Source organism: Martes martes (assembly GCF_963455335.1).
Source record: "Martes martes genome assembly, chromosome: 7".
NCBI classification, from domain to species: domain Eukaryota; kingdom Metazoa; phylum Chordata; class Mammalia; order Carnivora; family Mustelidae; genus Martes; species Martes martes.
This window is the reverse complement of record NC_137894.1, coordinates 23,655,393-23,677,672: the sequence shown is the minus strand read 5'-3', so window position 1 is coordinate 23,677,672 and position 22,280 is coordinate 23,655,393. Positions and strand designations below refer to the sequence as shown.

At 43.7% G+C, this 22,280-nt stretch overlaps 1 protein-coding gene across 1 annotated transcript in view; it reads left to right on the top strand.

Moving 5' to 3' along the window:
* ATP10A (ATPase phospholipid transporting 10A (putative)) overlaps positions 1–22,280 on the top strand; it is a gene marked incomplete at its 5' end in the record, with an annotated part of 107,718 nt that overhangs the window by 68,631 nt on the left and 16,807 nt on the right. Inside the window, 5 exons of the mRNA XM_080809662.1 lie at positions 2,316–2,510; positions 5,018–5,606; positions 13,402–13,505; positions 13,601–13,727; positions 19,340–19,524. Coding sequence (XP_080665788.1) covers positions 2,316–2,510; positions 5,018–5,606; positions 13,402–13,505; positions 13,601–13,727; positions 19,340–19,524 — 1,200 coding nt within the window. The remainder of the gene's footprint in view (positions 1–2,315; positions 2,511–5,017; positions 5,607–13,401; positions 13,506–13,600; positions 13,728–19,339; positions 19,525–22,280) is intronic.

Here is a 22,280-nt window from a genome sequence, read left to right as displayed (position 1 = left end):
TCATGTTGGTACAGAAGTTGGGTATTCATCCTTTCTGATGGCTGAGTAATACTCCATTGTATATATACATACATATATGTATATATATCTTCTTTATCTATTCTTATCTATTCTTTATTTCTTTATTATTATATTATATTATATTATATAGAATAGAATATATTCTATATTCTATTATTTTATCTATTCTTCTTTATCTATTCTTATCTATTCTTCTGTTGAAGGGCGTCTCGGCTCTTTCCACAGTTTGATTGTTGTGGACATTGCTGCTATGAACATTGGGGTGCACATGCCTCTTATTTTCACTACATCTGTATCTTTGTTGTAAATACCCAGTAGTGCAATTGTCAGGTCATAGAGTAGCTCTATTTTTAAATTTTTGTGGAACCTCCACACTGTTTTCCAGAGTGGCTGTACCAACTTGCCTTCCCACCAACAGTGTAAGAGGATTCCCCTTTCTCCACAGCTTCTTCAACATTTTTTGTTTCTTGCCTTATCAATTTTTGCCATTCAGTCTGGTATAAGGTATTATCTCAATGTGGTTTTGATTTGAATCTCCCTGATGGCTAATGATGATGAACATTTTTCATGTGTCTGTTAGCCATTTGTATGTCTTCTTTGGAGAAGTGTCTGTTCATGTCTTCTGCCCATTTTTTGACTTGATTATTTGTTTTTTGGGTATTGAATTTGAGAAGTTCTTTATAGATCTTGGATATCAGTCCTTTATCTGTAGTGTCATTTACAAATATCTTCTTCCATTCTGTGGGTTGCCTCTGTGTTTTGTTGGCTGTTTCCTTTGCTGTGCAGAACCTTTTTATCTTAATGAAGTCCCAAAAGTTCATTTTCACTTTTGTTTCCCTTGCCTTTGGAGACATGTCTTGAAAGAAATTGCTGTGGCCGTTGTTGAAGAGGTTACTGCCTATGTTTTCCTCTAGGATTTTGATGGATCCCTGTCCCACACTGAGGTCTTTCATCCATTTAGAGCTTATCTTTGTGTACGGTGTAGGAGAATGGTCAACTTTCATTCTCCTATATATATCTCTCCAATTTTCCTAGCACCATTTACTGAAGAGATTGTCTTTAAAAATAAATCCAGTACTGTACTTTCTTTATGATTTTTATAATAATATTTTCTTTTTAAGAAATTTTTTAGAGATTGTGTTTATTTATGTTGAGAGCAAGAGAGAGAGCATGAATGGGGAGGAGGGGCAGAAGTAGAGGGAAAAACAGGCTCCTCGTTGAGCAGGGAGCCTGACGTGGAGCTCAGTTCCAGGAGCCTGGGATCATGACCTGAGCCGAAGGCAGACGCTTAACCAACTGAGCCACCCAGATGCCCCTTCATAATAATATTTTATTTTCTCTAGCTTACATAATTATAAGAATATAGTACATAATACACATAACAAACAAAATATATTATTAGTCAAGTGTTTGTGTTATCAGTAAGGCTTCCAGTCAGTAGTAGGCTAATTTTAGGAGTGTCAAAAGTTATATAGACTTTTTGCCTCCACATGGGTCAGTGCCCCAATCCCTGCATTGTTCAAGGATTGACTACATATAGTGTTTTGGGGAAAATGGGCACCGCCAATTTATGTATAAATTTTTTATTAAGATATAATTGACATATAACGTTGTATAATTTTAAGGTGGGAATGTAAATCAAAAGTATAATGAGATATCACTTCACACATTTTTAGAATGGCTGTCATCAAAAAACCAAGAGATAAGAAGTGTTGACAAGATATGGGGAAAAGGGACCCTCTTACACTGTTGATGGGACTGCAAACTGGTGCAGCCACTGCAGAAAACAGTATGGAGGTTCCTCAAAAACTTAAAATAGAATTACTATATGGTTCAGCAATTCCACTTCTGGGTTTATGTCAAAATGAAATTTATAAAATATTCGATGAAGTTAAATGTGAACGTGTAGAAAAAAGACTGGAAGAAGACAAAGAAGTATGTGTTTCAAAAAGTATGTATTACTGTGAGGTGGTGTGATACAGATTTGTTAAATTTTCCTCTGTCTTTTTCAAGTCTCTCTGAGTCAGATATGTTAGAATAATATATTCTTAGCTGTATTACTTTATAATGAGAACACATGTGTTATATATAAGAACATATGCTTTTCATTTCATATGTAGGTCATATATTCTTCTACCAATTATACATTATTCATCACTATAAAATGGCATATGTACGTGAGTCAGATGAAAGTGTCTTTACAGCTTATAATAAAATCAGAGTGCCTTAAACAGTCAAGCACTAAGACGCTTTCACTGGGTTATACTCACCTCTCATTCTCTGTCTTCTTCCAGGAGAAAGACATTACACCTGATCCAAAGCTGTTTGAGAAGGTGAGTGAATGTGACAGGTGCCTGGCCATTGCAAGGCACCAGGAACACCCGCTGGCCCACCTGTCCCCGGAGCTCTCTGACGTGTTCGACTTCTTCATTGCACTCACCATCTGCAATACAGTAGTAGTCACATCCCCAGATCAGCCACGACAAAAGGTAAGTTCTGGGGTATCTCTGTGAAGCCGAGACTTTGACCTTCAGTGTGGGCCCACTGTTGTCAGTCTAACCTTTCCAGCAAGACTGCTGAGCACCTCTCAGGTTTAATGGGAGGTTAGCAGCAGGCTTCATGGAGGGCAAGCCAGCTCACTGGTTCTGTGGTGCTGTCCCCAGGCTATGGTGGACAGGTAAGGGGATTGGGGCTAAGTGGAGAGGAAAAATTTCTGAGCCCATGATGGGTGGGGCATATAACGACCTGGCCTGGAGTGGGGCTGCCCTGCATAATCTACAAAAAGGTTCAGGGTTCCCAATTCTCAAGAGAGAGAACAGGACAGGCTCGGGGCGCAGACAAATCTCCTGGAACTGAATCTTGACTTTACCAACCAGCTGAGTGGCTTTGGGCAAGCCATTACCCTCCTGTGCCTTAGGCACCTTATCTGTGACATGGGGGCAGTGGTGAGGGTTTAGAGGAAGGGCTCAGAGAAGGTCTTAGCACACAATAAATGTATTTGATGTGAAAAGGGTCTTTAACATTGTCTTTCAAGGAAAAGTGTCAAAAAACAATCAGAAGTTACTTAAGGAGGTGGAAACATAGCAATACCCAAGTTGGTTTTTTGGGGGGTTACTTATAAGGTTTTCTGTGAAGAGAGTAAAGTTTCATGTGCAAACATGTCCTTTATAATCCTGCTGGTTCTCAGAAAGTCCTGTACTTACTGGGAGCAGTGTGTGGTTGGGGGGACGGGGTGCACCTAAGGAGGGATGTGCATAATGAAGCTAAGCAACTTTAAATGGGTAAAAATAAAGATACTGTGGGGCTAGATGCATGCCATAGGCCTGCCCCTCAACCCCCCACTCTCCCGGACCCCTTTCCTCCTCCTGAGTCAACCCTTCTAGCAGTTTCCACGGATGGAGCCATTGGTGTGTGATGTGGGGTAAACCAATGTTCTCAGCCCTCTTCACAGCAGCAGATCTGGCAGTAACACAGCCCCCTGCCCCCATGCTCCTGCTCCTGCCACACTGGCCTGCAGAAGCCCCAGGGGGCCTGGTGAATTCAGAGTGGACAAGGTCCCACCACCTGGAGACCACAGGATTGCGCCACCTGCCTTAGGCGAGAGGGTTTCCTGGTGCAGCTCACCTCTTAGCTGCCCAGCATCCCTTATCTGGCCTTTGGGTTCTTCCACCGCCCTATATTCAGTCCCACTGGCGTGCATCCCTGGAGAAGTGTCTGGTTTCTAGTTAGACCTGTCTGAGACTCCGGCATTGTTGCAACTACTGAATAAGTGAGGGAGACCTCAGTGTAACTGAGGCATGTGATGATGGTCACATACGCAGTGCCTTCCACATAGGGAGCAGAATATTTAATCCCCCACTCTCTGACTGCAGACGAGTAGGTCTCTGGATGCACTCCCCTTGCCACATACTCATCAGTGCTATCTCCCAGGGTATTTGGAGCCAGCAGGAGCTCCAGTGTGACTGCTTGAAACTGCCCCTTGAATATATAGCGCATTTAAAGTCATAACGGATTATATGTTTATTAAAATAAAAAAATTAAAAAAAAATAAAGTCATAACAGGAAAAAAGAAGAAACACCTTTATCAAAATTGGTTCCATGTTCCCTGCTTTACCAAATGCCTGACTTTTCTGAGGCTATTACATAACTTACAACTTTGGACACATGGGGAAAAGGATGAAAATTAAAAACTAACTATAATTCAGTCTTTTCCTTGTTGCAACATTTGCTCTAGATCCATCTTCTAGTAGAAAGTTTAAAATAGGCATATTATACTAGCATTAGTAAACAGTACTCATTTAAATAAAGTATTGCTGTTGCTCCATCAGTGAGCTTTTTGGAACGTTAGCAAATGTATATAACTGTCATTTTGTTGTTTTCATTTTTGTTAGAAGATACGTGATTTATTGTGGCTTTAAAAAAAATGTGCTAAATGGTTTGAGTCCTGAATTTGTCTAAGCATTTAATTTGTTTATGAAATTTCTTCTGGGTTTGGGAGTGTTATTTAAATTTTACATGGACACAGTTCAAAAGACTGTATAAGCTGGTCTTTCGTCAATGCTTTTTGGGATTGGGTGGGGTGGGGAAGCTGGGTTTTGTGCCAGGAGGTAGTGACAGGTATGCTCTTCTGAACCTTTTCTGCAAAGCAGTGGGACACTGCAGTGTGGGGACAGCTAGAAGAGGGGATAGTCTCAAAGCCTGTAGGTACCGCTAGCCACACACTCCCTGAGTCAGTCCCGGGCCTCTATCTGGCTACCCAGGTGATATCATTCTAAAAGAATGTATATTACTAATTTTTAAGTGAAATGGAAGAGGCCAAAGAATGGTCTCAAGGAAGAAATGCTGGCTCTACTTGCAGTTTCTAGCCTATGCTCCAAAATCTGGGGAATGGGAACTCTGTGCTCTGAGCCCCCACTGGGAAAGTGAGGGGGTACACTGTGGCAGTTTGGGTGAGGCCTCTGGAACCTCACGTGTCCTCCAACTGCTTCTCTTACAGGTGAGGGTGAGATTTGAGGTGAAGTCCCCTGTGAAGACGATAGAAGACTTCCTACGGAGGTTCTCACCGAGCCGCCTGACCTCAGGCTGCAGCAGCATCGGGAGCCTGGCCACCAGCAAAGCCGCCCAGAAGTCAGGGTCCAACTTTCTGTCCACCCTACCCAATGACAGCACGCTGTTCAAGCTGGAGGAGAGGCTGGGCCAGCCAGCCGCAGCCGTCACCAGCAATGGCTATAGCAGTGGGGCTGCAAGCTGGGCCCCAGAGCACACTGCCCAGGAGCAGAAGCTGGGGCTGGAGCAGGAGCAGGAGCGGGAGCTGCGCTATGAGGCAGAGAGCCCTGACGAGGCAGCACTTGTGTACGCTGCCCGGGCCTACAACTGCGCGCTGGTGGACCGGCTGCATGACCAGGTGTCCGTGGAGCTGCCCCACCTGGGCAGGCTCACCTTTGAGCTCCTGCACACACTGGGCTTCGACTCCATCCGCAAGAGGATGTCAGTGGTGATCCGGCACCCCCTCACCGATGAGATCAATGTCTACACCAAAGGAGCTGACTCAGTGGTCATGGACCTCTTGCTCCCCTGCTCCTCAGGTATCTAGCTCCCCTCCACTGGGCAGCACCCCCCCCCCAGGTCCAGGTGGAAGTCCCAAGAAATTAGCCCCTTCCCTCAGTCCCTCAGTCCCTTCTCATGGGTAAAGTGGTTTTTATTGAGCTTTTTCTAAAGCAATGCCCATCAGAGATTTGCCTCTCTGGATCACCCTTTCCTCCTTTGAGGAGTTTGGACTAGAATGCACTAGGTGTGGGGGATGGAGGGCTTCACTGCCTGAACTCACCTTAGAACAGTGGGGTCGGGGGTCACTCGGGGTGAGGCCTAGCATCATCTTAAATCTGGACAATGAAAGTTAAGAACTTTTAGACTAGACGTTCCAGAATGTTCTTTCCTACTCTGTGATTGCCTGGACCAGGGCGGCTGTAAAGCCAGGTCATGGTTTATAGCCCAGTTGTGGAGCTGCCTCAGGCCACAGTGAGAGCCTAGGTAGTGGAGGCTGCTGGCCACTCAGCCACTGCCATCTGTCCCACCTTCGCACAGAGCAGCTCCCTCTCAGTTTCTTTTGTGTACCAGAGTTCCATATAACTTCTGTATTAAAAAAGAGGAATTTGAAAACCATTGGTGTTAGTGGAAATTTATCCAGGAGAAGGGCTTGCTTGAACCTCCTTCTAGATACACATGCTTCTGGGCCTTACAATGGTCTAGGTTCCCATTTCTAAACCTGGTCACCCTTCCTCTCTACTCGGAGGGTGAAGCCTTACACATCTGACCTCCAGGGGGGAGAGGTGGGATGGCGGTGAGGATGCTGCTGGCAGATGGCTCTGCTGCCTGACCTCCACAGTCTCCCTGTCTGTTGTATCCAGGAAACATCTCTAGGCACGGCCTGCTGTGAAGCCCTATCCATAGGGTACAGCTTTTCCAGCGCTCTGGGGTGGAGCTAGAGAATACTTCACTTCCATAATCCTTTCACTGTAATCTCAGTGCCTCAGAACAGGACTCCTGGCTCCCAAGTGCAGCCCCACTTCCTTGTGGAAAAGTGTCCTGGAGGATCGCTGCAGATGAAATCCTTTTCCCTTGGCAGAGCTGTTGCCTCCCAGTTTGTAAACATGTCTCTGAAAACAGTTTGGACAGCTTTTCATGGCGATAACCCACCAGAGGGCAGGATTTGCCTTTCCACCCCAGGGGTTCCATGTTAGAGTGGACATAGAATCCGATTCATAGGCTGATTTTGCATTCCAAGAGTTTTCTTCATTGTGTCTTTCTGTAGGTTGCCTTTTACTTTCGTTGATTGTTTCCTTTGCTGTGCAGAAGGGTTTTATTTTAATGTAATCCCAATAGTTTTTTTGGTTGTTTGTTTGTTTTGTTTTTTTGTTTGTTTTGGGTTCTTGTTTGTTTTCATTTTTTGTTTGTTTGTTTTGGGGTTTTTATTTCAGGAGACCTACTAGAAAAATGTTGCTATGGCCAATGTCAGAGAAATCACTGCCTATGTTCTCTTCTAGGATTTTTATGGTTTCAGGTCTCCATTTTAAGTCTTTAATCCATTCTGAGTTTATTTGTGTATATGATGTAGGATAGTCCAGTTTCGTTCTTCTGCATGTGGCTGTCCAATTTTCCCACCATTTATTGAGGGGAAAAAAAGACAATGAAGGAAAACACAAACACGTGGAAGCTAAACAATACGAAGCTAAGCAACCTAAGAGGAAACCAGAAAGTACACGGAGACAAATGAAAATGAAAAAAAAAAAAAAAGAAAGAAAGAAAGAAAATGAAAATACAGCGGTCTAAAACCTATGGGATGCAGCAAAGGGGACCATAAGAGGAAATACACAGCAATGGAGGCCTACCAAAAAAAAACAAGAAAAAGCTCCAACAGTGTAACCTTACACCTAAAGGAATTAGTAAAGAAGAACAAAGACCAAGAGGAGTAGAAGGAAGGAAATAATAAAGACCATAGCAAAAATAAATGACATATAGACCAAAACAAAACAAAAAAACAAACAAAAAAACAGTGGAAAAAAGTATTTGAAACAAAGAGCTTGCTCTTTTGAAAAAGATAAACAAAATTGATAAAACCCTTAGCCAGGTTCATCAATGAGAAAATAAAGGACCCAAATAAACAAAACCAGAAACAAGAAAGGAGAAATAAAAAGTAACACCACAGAAATACGAAAAAATTATATGCCAGCAAATTAGACAACCTAGAAGAAATAGATGAAATTTTAGCAACGTACAATCTTCTTAAATTGAAGAAGAAATAGAAGGATTTTCTATAGAAAATAGAAATAGAAAATTTTCTGTTTCAAAAAGAAATAGAAAATTTTCTATTTCAAGAAGAACTAGAAAATCTGAACAGACTAATAGTAGCAAATTTGAATTGGTAATCAAAAAACTACTGAAAAATAAAAGTCCAGGACCAGATGGATTCATAGGTGAATTCTGCCTAACCTTTAAAGAAGAAGTAATACCTATTCTCCTCAAACTGTTCTAAAAAAGAGAAGAGGAAGGAAAGCTTCCAAATACATTTTATAAGCCTCCTTTATTCTGAAATCTGATTTTGTATCTGCACAAAAGAAAAACAGCTATGGCAATTATCTGTGCAGATTTAATTCTACTGTTTAAAAAAAATCATCTTTGTGCTATTCCACAGCCTTTCATGAAAGATAATTTAACGGGCCACTGTATTTCAGATTTTACCACATACATCAAGTCATGAATAAGGTAAAAGGCCTGGAGTAGCACAAGCAAACAAGGGTAGGATGGTAGGACAGGGTGGCAAGTAGGACCCCCCATATAGAGAGGGCCAGAGACTGTACTGAGCTGTGCAAGGGACAAAAGAGCAACCAAGAAGGCTGCAGCAGTCATCACACTTGTACTTTGCTGGCAGATCACTCTTTTATTTTTTTTTTTAATTTTATTTATTTATTTGACAGAGAGAGAGAGATCACAAGTAGGCAGAGAGGCAGGCAGAGGGGGGGGGGGGAAGCAGGCTCCCCGCCGAGCAGAGAGCCCGATGCGGGGCTCGATCCCAGGACGCTGGGATCATGACCTGAGCCCAAGGCAGAGGCTTAACACACTGAGCCACCCAGGCGCCCCTGGCAGATCACTCTTTTAAATGAGGAAGCAGCCTCAAATTTCTAGACAAAGTGCAAACAAACAACTCCTACCACTCATAGTCAACTTCAAGGTCAGGGTTGGGGGTTTGCTGGGAGACTCTCTGCAGGCTGGGGAGCCTCATAGCCCCCTCCACCTAACCCTGCAGCCCCAATGTAGCTTTGCTCTTGTGCTCACCTCCTCTGCTACTGTCCATCTCCTGCAGGTCTCTGGAAGGAAATTATTACCCATATCTAGATAACTGTAGCTAAGAAGAAGCAAAGCCTTCCATCTTTTCCACCATGAAAGAGACACTTAAAAGCATGACATTGCTCTAGTTACACATTGCTCAAACCATGGCATTGAGAGGGACAAATTAAAAATAAACCGTTTGTGGAGCACCTGGGTGGCTCAGTGGGTTAAAGCCTCTGCCTTCGGCTCAGGTCATGGTCTCGGGGTCCTGGGATCGAGCCCCGCATCGGGCTCTCTGCTCAGCGGGGACCTGCTTCCTCCTCTCTCTCTCTCTGCCTGCCTCTCTGACTACTTGTGATCTGTCTGTCAAATAAATAAAAATCTTTAAAAAATAAATAAATAAATAAACCGTTTGTGTAGCTCTCCACCTTATTCTGGGAATTTCCAAGCAGTGTGCAGGTCAGATAGGTTGGGACAGGGAAGAGCTACATGTAGACATCCAGCAACTTAAGATTCAGGAGGTTCCAAGACCCCATTGGATTCTCAAGAGAGGAGCTTTCACCTTGGGAGGTCACTTTGAAGATATCCACTGGTGACACCCTGGCAGTATGTGTAAATCATTCAGCTTCTACTTTGTGGGGTGGTTGGGTGTGGAAAGGAGCAGACTTGCAGAGCACTGCTGTGCCTGTGTGCTGGTGATAAAATGAGGTAGGCACACAAGTATTCTCCTCCGGATTCCTTCAGATCTTTAAGATCTTTTTTCAAAGAGATTTAACACTTTTACCAGTAAAAGAGAAGAGGAGACTATGCTGATTTGGGATGTGACTGTGTTAGAGTGTATTGTGTTCTTAGGACACGACTGTGTCTTGGACATTGTGTGGGATCAGGTAAAAAGCAGGGACTCCACCCCACCCCTGTACCTACAGACATCTGTTCAAATCCCAGGTCTACATTTACGGGTAGAATGACCCTGGATAAGTCACTTACATTGTTTGCTTCTGTTTCCCCTCCACACAAAGGAAATCAGGATGTGGACCTCATAGGAAGCCCCTGTCCAAGCCCCTAGCACAGTGTCTGGTCTGATGTTAAGTACAGAGTATAAGTTTAGGTTCCTTTCCCTTTTCTCTGGTTCCTTCCCCTTAAGATTCACTTGCTTGAGGTGTGGTCCAGTTGCCACGTGGTGTGCTGTTTAAAACACAAACACCCAGACTGCTCCAGACTCCGGTCTCCAGATTCCAGACTACGGAGAGTAGCCCACCACCTAGCATGCTGCTATTGAGTAAATCAGTAAATGCATGCATGAACAAGGAAGGGAATTCACCTTCTTGTTCTACCACCTGGCCAAGATGAATCTCCCTATAAGAGAAATAAATTTGACGCAAGTATAGAAGAAACGGAGATACCACATTGAGCATTTTAGACCACATGTCAAAATCATGAGTCAGAGTGGCCATTTTCCTCTGAGAATGTCCTTAGAGCATTTCCAGCCATGCTCTGGTAGGGACTCTGCTGCAGTGTCCTACTGTACTGCTCAGCCAGAGCCGGAGTAGGCTTCCTTTCACTCCTTCTGCATTTTGAAGTCAGTGACGTGGGAGTCATCTTTAAAGATGGATGGGAGCTGTTACTGTTTGATGTGCATACCCTCCCAATCCTTCCCCAACCAGCACCCAGATGTGGCTTCAGAGACCTTCTCCGTGGGCTCCTTAGGCTGCCACCACCCACCAGAAGGCTCTGGGTAGCATTGGTTCCACTTCTGCCCATGATGTCGCTCATGACCCAGGCAGCTGTGTTGCAGATCCAGAATTCTTCCTACTACCATAAATAGAAAAGCCACATGGGATCTGCGTTGCTTATGGAATATCAGAAAGAAGAGGCTGATATTGCGTGAGTATCACTTAAAACGCAGTGGGACTGTTAGAATGCCTGTAGTCTGAGATGAGTGCAGGAGAGCCAGGCTGACCACATAGCTCTGGGAGTCCGTGGGTTTGCTTTCTAGGACATTGCCCAATATACTCTTTGCAGGTGCCCCCAGCTCCTTGGTGCTCATCCACTTTGAGCTTGAGTTTTTTCTACCATCTTGGCCCCTCCATCAGAATATAGACCTATCCCAGCATTCACAAAGAACCAATCCCACAAACCCTAACATTGGCTCTTCCCAGTGACTGTGCAATCACTGGTGTGGTGGGAAACTACAAGGGAGAGGTCAAGTAAGAATCAGAAGCAAGGTCTTACCTCAAGTGGCAGAGCAGGCTGTGTCTGCAAGTCTGGAGGAGTGAAGGGATGAGGCAGGGCAGTTGCTGCTTCTCCCCCTGAAGGGCTGGGTGGGCTCTGTCCCAGGATCTGCTGTGGGTGGCCCTGTACAGAGCAGCTCCGCATGGCTGCCTGTGGGATCCCACACTCATCCAGGGCACCCAGCGTGCTGAGCTGCCTGGCCTGCTTCCGCTAGCTCATCAGGTCTGTTTTGACCAAGTGCTCAGTCTCAGCCCCTGCATGCTGCTGCTTTCCTAGAGTGCAGTCTTCCCCTCCCCTCTCTGGAGAACCAAAGTACCATATTGTTATTATTCTAATTCCAAAGGCCCTCAGATAGATGCGTCTTTGCTCAAATAATAGTCAACATCTGGAATACTGTTGTTATCCCCTTCTGAGGATTGTTACCACAATATCAGGAGTAAAATGGTAGTCAAAATTAAGATGTCATCTTTTGAGTGTCATCTTTTCAGGAAATTTAAATTCCTAAAGCAAAGCAATCAAGGGCAGTGTTTAGTGTTTCCCCTCTCTCTTTTTTTCATTATTGCTCCTTTAAGGAGCCTTTTTAGACATTTTTAAATTATCTCCCTGTGACATTTTAATGCCACAGATATGCTGTATATTTGTTTATGTACTGTCTATATATCCGTACCTAAGTATGTTTTAGGTATATAAGTAAAATTATTTCTGGACTTTTTTTTTTTTTTTTTTTTTTGCCCCAGAACCAATGTTTTAGGCCCTCGGGGCTGCCATCTTCTTTATGGAGACACATGTCTGAGAGGTGAAAGTGTTTCTCCCAGGTCCAGGACCTGACTCAGGTAGTAGACAGCCTGTCGTAGACCAGGGTGGAAGTAGAGTTGCCAGATTTAGCAAACAAAATATATTGAATGCTGAGTAAAATTTGGATTTCAGATGAAAAACACATTATTTTTAGTAAAAGTATGTCTTATGTGATATTTGCACATCTTATATTTTGTCTGGTAATACTACTGGTGTTCTGGGGATAGAAACTGCACTTTTTATTAAAGTACAATTTTTCACAAACTGGAAGAGTATGTATCTTTGTTTACATCCACCTCCTGGGCCAATGGACACCACCAGATCACTCCTAATAAAGCTTTGTTTAGGGACATCTGGGTGGCTCGGCCGGTTAAGCGTTTGCCTTCTGCTCAGGTCATGATCCCAGGGTTTTGGGATTGAGTCCCGCGTCGGGCTCCTTGCTCAGGCGGGAGACTGCCACTCCCCCTGCTTGTGCTCTCTCTCTCTCTTTCTCTCTCCGACAAGTAAATAAAATCTCTAATAATTCTTTGTTTATATGAGCGTCTCATTTCAACAAATGTCATTAGTAACAGTCAGAAATATGATGTGGTTCTTTTTAAAATAACAGCTTTAATTTAAATTTTATGTGAAACATGTATACTACTTACACGTGATGACATAGACCCAGGGTGAATCTAGTGGTGTGGAGGGCTCCACATGTGTCTCTTACTGGAGGTTGTGGGAGTAAGTCACAAGGGAAGAATGCTCTTGTGACATTCCTGCTTAATGCACTGCAACAAAATGCAGTTCTAAATGCAGCCAGCTAGAGCACTGACCCTGAGGCCCAGGCATCATATACTTTCATCATGCACAAACCAAAGTGCGTTATGCCTTTCCACACATACTTGGCGATCCATGGAAATGGTCTACTTGGGAAAGTGTGTGTCACCTTGTCGTGGATGCCACAGTCGGGTGAGGCTCTGAGTCAACACTTCCGAAGTTTGCTAATTAAGCAGTAAGTCTACTCAGCTGTGTCTACAGGAAGCAGAAAGGGGCGCGTGTTTAGAGAACTCTTACTAGTGGACTTAGCTTTTTCTTTGTAATTGTGGTAAAAAAAAAAAAAAAGGAACTCACGTGACCTAAAATTTACCATCTCAATACAGTAGTGTTAAGTGGATTCACATAGCTGGTCAACAGATCGCCAGAACTTTACCTTGCAAAGCAAACTCGTTACCCACTGGACAGTTCCTCTTGTCTCCCCCGCCCCCCGCCTCCACCCTGGCACCCCTGTTCCACTTTCCGTGTCTGTGAGTATGACTACTTTCAGGCCTCCAAAACATGGCTGTTTTCATGGAAAGCTAGCCGAAAGCTGGATGAGAGGAGCTTCCGGGCTGGAGCCTCTGGGGTGGTGCTGGCCTCTCTTGTGGGCTGCACGTGCAAAGTTGTTTCAACACCATGCAAAGCTGCCTGAGGTTTGTGGAGCGGTCCACCAACCACTGGATTCTGTTGTTCCTACTTACCTGTATTTCTGCTTCTACCCCAACCTAGATGACGCCAGAGGAAGGCATCAAAAGAAAATCCGAAGCAAGACTCAGAACTACCTCAACCTGTATGCCGTGGAAGGCCTGCGTACCTTGTGCATCGCCAAGAGGGTGAGTGGGCATCATCGCCACAGAAGCAAGGGTGCTGACCGCCACCCTCACGGTGCTCGACGCCTGTGCGGCACTCACCAGTGTGTCTCACATAGGTTCTGAGTGAAGAAGAGTATGCCTGTTGGTTGCAAAGCCACTTAGAAGCAGAATCTTCCCTGGACAACCGCGAGGAGCTGCTTTTCCAGTCTGCCATTCGCCTGGAAACGAATTTGCATCTGTTGGGTAATTATGCACATGGGCAAGAGTTGCACCAAGCAGTGTGGAATTTGCAGAGACAGTCCTGGATGGGGTCCTGACATGGCTCTAGTCACTGGCAGCTCTGCACTTGCCGGGCGTGTTTCAGGAGCTGCCTGGTCTGATGCTAGCACGGCCCCCAGGCCCAGCCACCCCTGATAGAACATTCACACCACAGCCTGTCTCTGTGATATTACATGTGTCCCACCAGGCACCCAGTGACACCTGACTTGCCTCCCCCTAAACCCTGCTTTCCCACCAAAAATAGAGATGAGGGCTCACTCCACCTCCTACCCCTGACACAAAAAGAAACTGTTGGACTCCAGAAATGGCTGCACTTTACATCTTATGAATGTTTCATAGATTCAATTTGGATGAAAAGAAAACGAGCTCATTTTTGCTAAAATGTGCCCATTTGCTACTGTGGTCATATTAGCATTTGTAAGAATATTTATTTTAATATTTAAAATATTTAATATTAAGTCTGTATTAAATTAGCTGAGTCTTTGTATATGTGCTCTCTGTGACCACACCAGGAATGGATTGTGATCAGTACACAGCCCATCCCGTGGTTCCCGTAGTCAGATGGTATATCTGGGGCATGGAGAACCTGGAGTTCATCCCTCTCCATTTAATACAGAAAGGCTGTAATTCATTTGGTCTTGTTCCCTGGATGAAAGAATTGGGCTACCTATATATCTGTATATGCGTATCTAATATAATGATTAATATGTTCCATAGCATAACAGACACATTTCATATAAAATTATTTTTTGCCTGTGCTGTCTTATAGGCAGGCATGCACTGCTCAAAAAAGCCCCAAGATCTAGATGCGCAGAGACCTCATGAGCAGTATTTGGGGGGGGGGGGCGGTGATTAAATGAAACTCTTGGAAGACAGCTGTGCTTTTTCTAGCCTGCCAGGTTTTGATTTACTGCACTAGGACTATTCATATCTAGAACATACTTCTCCAGAAGACACTGTTGATCTTACCTGTGGGATAGGCAGGGGTTTCTGCTGGTCTTCCTGGCCCATAGACAGGTTGTACCTGTCTTACTTCTCTGTCCCTTCACTGCAGGGCACTCTCCCTGGAGAGCTCTGACTCTTGAATGGAGTAAAATTTGCTTCCCCAGCCCTTTCTTCGTGTGGGCACTGGTCCCGCTCTGGGGGGCAAGGCAGATGGAACCGCTTCCCTTTTCCAGAGGGTGAGACCTTAACTGTTTGAGGACTTGGCTGTGAGTCCCCACACTGTCCACCTGTATTTTTGGGCACCCCTACTTTTCCTTCTTTCAGAGTCTACAAGCCTTGGCTTGGTTGTCCAGTTCTGGCTCTGTCCCCTAGTAACCATGAGACCCTGGGCAAGTGACACTGTCTTTTTGGCATCCCAGTCTCTCGGCTGCCGGGTAATAATCCTGCGGGGATGAACAAAGGGGGTGCCAAGCGAAGCACTAATGAGGTCCAAGCACAGGGTCTAGTACTCAGCAACACATGGTGGATGATGAGTCTGAGGTTACTGCCTTCACATATGTTTACAGCCTGGCTGGCGTCTTCTGTATAGACTCCCTCTGGTGGTTGGGCATCCATCCATCACCTCCCTTAGCCTCCATGCTGTTATCTCTGTTAGCATGTCCTGAATTTTTGATGGACCCTAAGTTCATACTGAACTTGAGATCAACTCACCTTCCTAGATCATTTTCAGGGGAATTGCTTTCTAGCTTGGATTCTGTTATTTTTGCTTGGGCAACTATGTAAGCATCTAAAAGTAAGGGTTTTTACTTAACCCTATTCCAGTTATTTTTTTCTGTGGGGGCTGGAATAGTAGAAATTTTTCAGAATCTTGATTCAGCCACATTCTGCTGTCATCCTGAGTGGATGTTTATCTCCAGGGGTGTGTCAGATGGCTCTGAGGTGAGTCAGGAACTACTGAAACTACTGGAGTGCCCACAGTGGGCACCATCAGTGTGCTGGAGTCTGGTCATGCCTGCTGGTGAGAGCCTCTCCATACATTTTCAGTAATTTTGCAGTCACCTTTTGTTGTTTTGCATAATTTTCAGGAATTTTGCATAGCTTTTTGATGCTGTTGGTAGCTTGACATCAGCCAAGGTGGGTGTATTTGTACTACAGAAATGGGAAAATGCAACAAATCAGCTTCCCTCCTGCTAGCTGGTTGTTAAACACTTAGCATCTCCTGCAGCCTGGGCTATTTATGGTTCAGATGAGGAGCCAGCCTGAGCTGGAGGATAGGAGAGCCACCACCTTAGTGTTCACCACAGCTTTATCCACAGACACTGTGCTCCAACTCCTCTGATTCATTTTTAAGAAATGTAAAGTAAGCCGTTTATATAGATATACATTTTTTAAGACATTATTTATTTATTTGACAGAGAGAGATCACAAGTAGGCAGAAAGGCAGGCAGAAAAAGAGAGAGAGAGAGGGAAGCAGGCTCCCCGCTGAGCAGAGAGCCCGATGCTGGGCTCGATCCCAGGACCCTGAGATCATGACATGAGCCGAAGGCAGAGGCTTAACCCACTGAGCCACCCAGGTGCCCCAAGCCATTTATATTTTTAATAAGCCCACGGCCAAACACTGCCTCTAAATCTTTTCATTTAGGTTCTTATATTAAATAACATCAGAGAACTATAAAAGAAGGGTCACCACTTATACTGTGTGCTTGAAATTTCCTTTTCCATACTGTTCTGGCCAAGAGCCTTAATTCAAAGGACAACATTCTGTTCCCTTTCCCCGGCGTTCCTGTTTGTTTTTCCAGATGTCATCTGGAACTCCTCTCGCATGAAAGGCCACCTGACGTTTGTTCACAGTGAAACATGGTGGCACTAGCTTGAACCCTACTACCTACCCTGTTATAACACTCAAAATGCCAGGTGCTCCCGAGGCTCAGGCTGTAGAGAGGTGGCATTTACTCCAAGTCGCGTAGATTCTACTGCTAATAAGCTACCTTAAAGAGCTGAAGAAAGACCACTTCCAGGTAATTTTTAAAGGACTCTTCCCTGAGTTTTATCTTTATCCTCAGCTCAAATACTTTATCCTCAGATACTCTTTATCCCCAGCCATATTTCATGCTGAGATAGACATACTTTACATAATTGTCTTTCTGAGTTCAATAATATTCTATGTTTGATTCAAAGCTGCACGTAGAGGTTAGGATCCGCAACCCAGTCAAGGCCCATTAGTTTGGCCAGTTAGCTCCTGAAATGAAGGTGCTTTATTTTCAAGGTGTTAGGTTTTCCCCAAAGGACTAAATTTATCTCTGAGTCCGTCCCTGCTTTTTTTTTTTTCCTCAGGGGACATTTATCAAGGAGCTCTGGCTGAGCAGCCGGTATACAAAGGTGGGGAGTTACAAGGCCCCTCTAGGAAGCTGTTGTCTAGTGAAGGGTGGGTAACTGGCTGAATTACACACAAAGCTGTGTTCCACAGTGTAAGTTCTAGAGCAGCCGTACAGGTCAGAGGTTTGGAGCATGAGACATACTGTGTATGGAATACTATAGCCCTTGCATTGCTAACTAATCTCTCTCACCTTTGCTTCCTGCATCTGTATGGTGGGGATAATTGTAGTAGTCACATGTTAGGGATGTTGCAGAAACTTTTGCCTGGCAATCAATAATTCATCAGGGTTAGCCATCATTATGATTATTCCATAACCATTGTTGTTATTAAGTATGAACAAGATTTTTTTTAGAGAGAGAGCACACACAGGGGGACAAACTCTAACGAGGCTCTGTGTTGAGCACAGGGGCCCAATGATGCGGGGCTTGATCTCATGACCCTGAGTTCATGACCTGAGCCAAAACCAAGAGTTGGATACTTAACTGACTATGCCACCCAGGTGCCCTTGAATAAGACATTTTGAATGCATGGAGGCAGGCATGATCATCCCTCCCCATTTCCTTGGATATCCAGGAATGTGCCACAACATAAGTGATACTTAGGATCCCTCGGTAGATATCAGCTCTGTTGGATGGTGAAAATAGGGAGCCCGAGACCTAGAGCACATCCTTTCTTCCCGTCCTAGAACCAGGGGTCTGGGGGATGGGAGAAGGGCCAAGACCAGATGGCCTTCCAGTGCCTGGGTTATCAAAAATATGCTCACGATGAACATGGAGCATAACATGGTTTTATTCCTAAGCAGACTTTGAGCCCTACACCCCTGCCTCATCCTTCTCATGAGGACTCTGTGATTCAGAGCAGAGGGCAGCTTGGGTGCATTATCTCATCCTCCTTTTCTGGGCCCTTCCCAGGTTCCCACTTAGCCTTCTGGTGCATTCAAATAAAAGGTAGTCCCAGGTCCAACACACTGCACAGGCTGCATGAGATGGAAGAGAGAAGACTGCCACTTACCCCGGAGGGGGCTTCTGGAGAGCTGGTCCACTAGGCGTGTGATTTGTGAAAGTGCATTATAGGATATACTTAAGAAATGCATGCTTTTGTACATGTATTACACTCATATACATGTACGTGACTCCACCCTCCCTGCACCTGCCAACTCATCTGTTCTAGGAGGAGAAAGGAAAGTGGTGTCTATTTTAGTCATTCAGGCTGTCATAGCAAAATACCACAGACTGGACAGCTTAAACAGCAGACATTGATTTCTCATAGTTATGGAGGCTGGAAGTCCCATATCAAAGTGGTGGCCAGTTCAGTTCATTAAAGGACTTTCTTACTGGCTTGCAGGTGGCTGTCTTCCTTCTGTATCCTTGAATGGTGGAGGGAGATCATCTCTCTTATGTCCCTTATTTTAAGGGCATTAACCTCATTCATGAGTATTCCACCTTCCCACCTAATGCCATCACAGTGAGGGTTAGGGCTTCAATCTATGAATTATGGGGGTAAGGGGACACATTTAGCCCGTATCAGCCTCTCAGCACAGGGAACAGTGTGACATAATAGAGAAGGGCAGGGCCAGTGAGCTGTCCTCGGTCAATGCTGTACTTCCAGAGGGAAGATAGAGACCATCTCATTAAGTTGGCAATAGGAAAAAAACTGAGGGTGACCTGGAGAGCACCTTTCTGCACTGGGTAGAAAATGTGTCCCAATGTACAGAAGACTGTGTAGGGAAACCCACTGCTTATTAATTATGTTTGTGGAAAAGGTACATTCTGGGTAATGTTGCTTTTGAGAAATAATGGGCTTATGTGGTCTGCTTAGGCAGCTCAGTGTTTACTGCTGAAAGCATAGCTTGTGGATGTCATGGATAATTTTTAAAACTTTTTCACCCTTCAGAATACCGTCATTCCTACCATCTCCCCACAAGCTTTGTTTCCAAGTTATCTGTTAACGTTAAAAATTAGCCGCCTGTTAGGAAGCATTGGAAGTGCTTTTTCGTAAGTACAGAGAATTATGTTCGGTGCCTCACAGCTATTCTTACTCATTCTTGACTGTGTGCGTGTCAATCGAGGGAGATACTGAAAGTGTTCACAAGGGTCTGGAAATGAGTTATCATCCACATGAGAAAGGCACCAAGCAGGTCCCAGTCTATGGGGTCATGCTAGCATCGCTGGTGTGTTGGCAGTGGCATCCGTGCCCCCTCAGGGTCTGAGGGCATGTGCGGAGGGGGCTCACCTACACTTGCACATTTGACCAGGTGCCACTGGGATTGAAGATCGCCTGCAAGATGGAGTCCCAGAAACCATTGCTAAATTGCGTCAAGCAGGCCTGCAGATTTGGGTTCTCACTGGTGACAAACAAGAAACAGCCATTAACATCGCATACGCCTGCAAACTGTTGGACCATGATGAGGAAGTCATCACCCTGAATGCTGAGTCCCAGGTATGTAGGTTTCCAGGAAGCCATGCTCTGCCTGGGGTGGCTTCATACCCACTTAGCCTCATGGCAACAGGAATGCCTTCCATTTCTTTGCCTTCTGCCTCTGTGTTTACATCCGTGTTGGGTTCCTTGCATGATTCTGGCCATTGCCTAGAAGGATGTGGGATTTGATGGGATTTCTTAATTTCCAAGGGATGCATCTCTGGACTTTCTTAATGCAAAGTTCAATCTGATTTTCCCTGACATATTCATGTCAACAATATTGGAGAATTGTTTCATGAGGTCACACAAGTCAGCATACCAGTCCTTACAGCACTGATATACTCAGGATGGGATGGGTCGTCTTGCGGACGCTTCACTGGGCACCTAGACTTTTCATCCAGACACATTTATCTATTTAAATCTCCAAGTATGTAGGGAGTATCTACTTCTCATAAACTTGGCCTGGGCTCTGATTCCTTGAGTGACCTCCCACTTGAAACATCTTTTTGAACTGTATGATGAGGTCTGATTCTTTTTTTTCTTTTTCTTTTTCTTTTTCAGATTATCATTTAGCTGTTCCATTTAAGATGTGTCTAGCCACAAAGATTATTCCTATATATTCTTCCAAAAGCTTTGTAGTTTATTACTGTACCTTTAGACATATTCCATTTTATGTGGAATTTTGTATTAGGTTCAGGTCAGACTTCATTCTTCTGCATATAGCTCACTAATCCAACACCATTTGTTGAAAAGCCTTTTTTTCCCACTAAATCGTCTTTACACCCTTGTTGAAAATCAGTTGGTCATGTTTTTTAAGATCTATTTCTGGACATTCTATTCTGTTGCACTGACCTGTGTGTCTATCCCTTCACCATTATCATGCTGTCCTATGGAGTTTAGAAGTCTTAATATTGGTAGTTTTCTTTTTTTTTTTTTTTCCTGATTATTCTTTCTGTTTTCAGTTCCTCCGTTCCCTTTCCTGCCTTCCTTTGGGTTACTTAAAACATTTTTTAGTATTCCATTTTAACGTGTCTCATTTCTTTGATAACATCACTTTACTTGGGTTTTTAGCTTCTTTTTTTTTTTTTTTTAGAGAATACAATATGCATTCTTAAGTCATCAGTACAATCAGTATTTTGCTACTTCAAGTAGAATGAAGTCTTGTCACACCATGTGTCCCTTTACCCCTTTACTTTGTAGGCATCTTCTATATGAAAGCTACAGAGATGGAAATCCTTGTCAGATAATAATTTTTGCTTTCAATCAAAAAGCATGCTTTAAAGATGTCAAAAGGGAAAGAATAGCCCATTTTATTTATGTGAATATTGACAATTTCTGTCACACTTCTTTCATCTCCAGTGTTAAAAGCATCCTTGTGGCATTTTTTTTCCTCTTGTCTGAAAAACTTTCTTCAGCAATTTCTTTAAAGTAGGTCTACTGCGAACAGATTCTCTTACTTTCCTTTGTTCAGAGAATGTGTTTATTTCACCATTGTTTCTAGGTGAAATCAACAGGCATCCAAATCATTGTTACCCTATAGCTAATGCACCATTTTTATCTGGATGTCTTGATTTATTTTTTATTATTATCATTATTATTATTATTATTATTTTGCCTTTAAGCAGTTTGTTTATGGTGTGTTTGTTTGGGCACAGAGTTTTTCAGATTGATACTCTGGGATTTGCTGAGCTACTTGAATCTGTGGGGTTATGTCTTTCACTAAATTTGGCAGGTTTTTAGCCATTCTTTATTTCTTCAGACATTTTTTCCTACACTGCAATCGCTCCTCTTCTTCTGGAAGACTGATGACGTGAACGTCAGGTCTTCTGGTTTGTCTCAAGGCTCCCTGAAGCTGTCTTCATTTTTTTAATTTTTCTTTTTCTCTTGGTAAAATTGGTTAATTCCTATTGATCTTTGAGTTCACTGACTTCTTCTTCTGTTATCTCCTTTCTGCTGTTGGGCTATTTAGTGATGTTTTAATAAATAAACTTTATATATACAATGGTTTTAAATTTATAGAAAAATTGGAAAGATAGTATTGAAAGTTCCCAAATAATCCACACCAAAATTTTCCTGTTATTAACATCTTTAACAGTAATCAATGAACCAATATTGACATGTTATTACTTACTAAAATCTACACTTGGGGAGTGCCTGGGTGGCTCAGTGGGTTAAGGCTTCTGCCTTTGGCTTGGGTCATGATCCCAGGGTCCTGGGATCGAGCCCCGCATCAGGCTCTCTGCTCAGCGGGGAGCCTGCTTCCTCCTTTCTCTCTGCCTGCCTCTCTGCCTGCTTGTGATCTCTATCAAGTAAATAAATAAAATAATTTTTAAAAAATAAAATAAAATCTATACTTAGAGTGCCTGGGTGGTCCAAGATTAAGCATCCGACTCTTGATTTTGGCTCAGGTCATGATCTCAGGGATGTGGGATCGAGCCCCACATTGGGCTCTGTGCTGGGCTTGGAGCCTGCTTGAGATAATAGTAATAATAATAATAATACTTCCTCCTCCTCTAAATAATAATAATAATAATAAATAAAATAAAATCTATGCTATATTCAGATTATCTTAATTTTTACCTAATGTCCTTTTTGTGTTCCAGGATCTCATACAGAATATCACATTACATTTAACTGTCGTGTTTCCTTGGGCTCTTACTGGGTGTAACAGTTTTGTAAATTTTCTCTTTTTGATGACTTGAGAGTACTGATCAGTTATTTTAAAGAATACCCTGATATGGGGATTTGTTTGGTGTTTTTCTAAAAGTGCCTAAAGT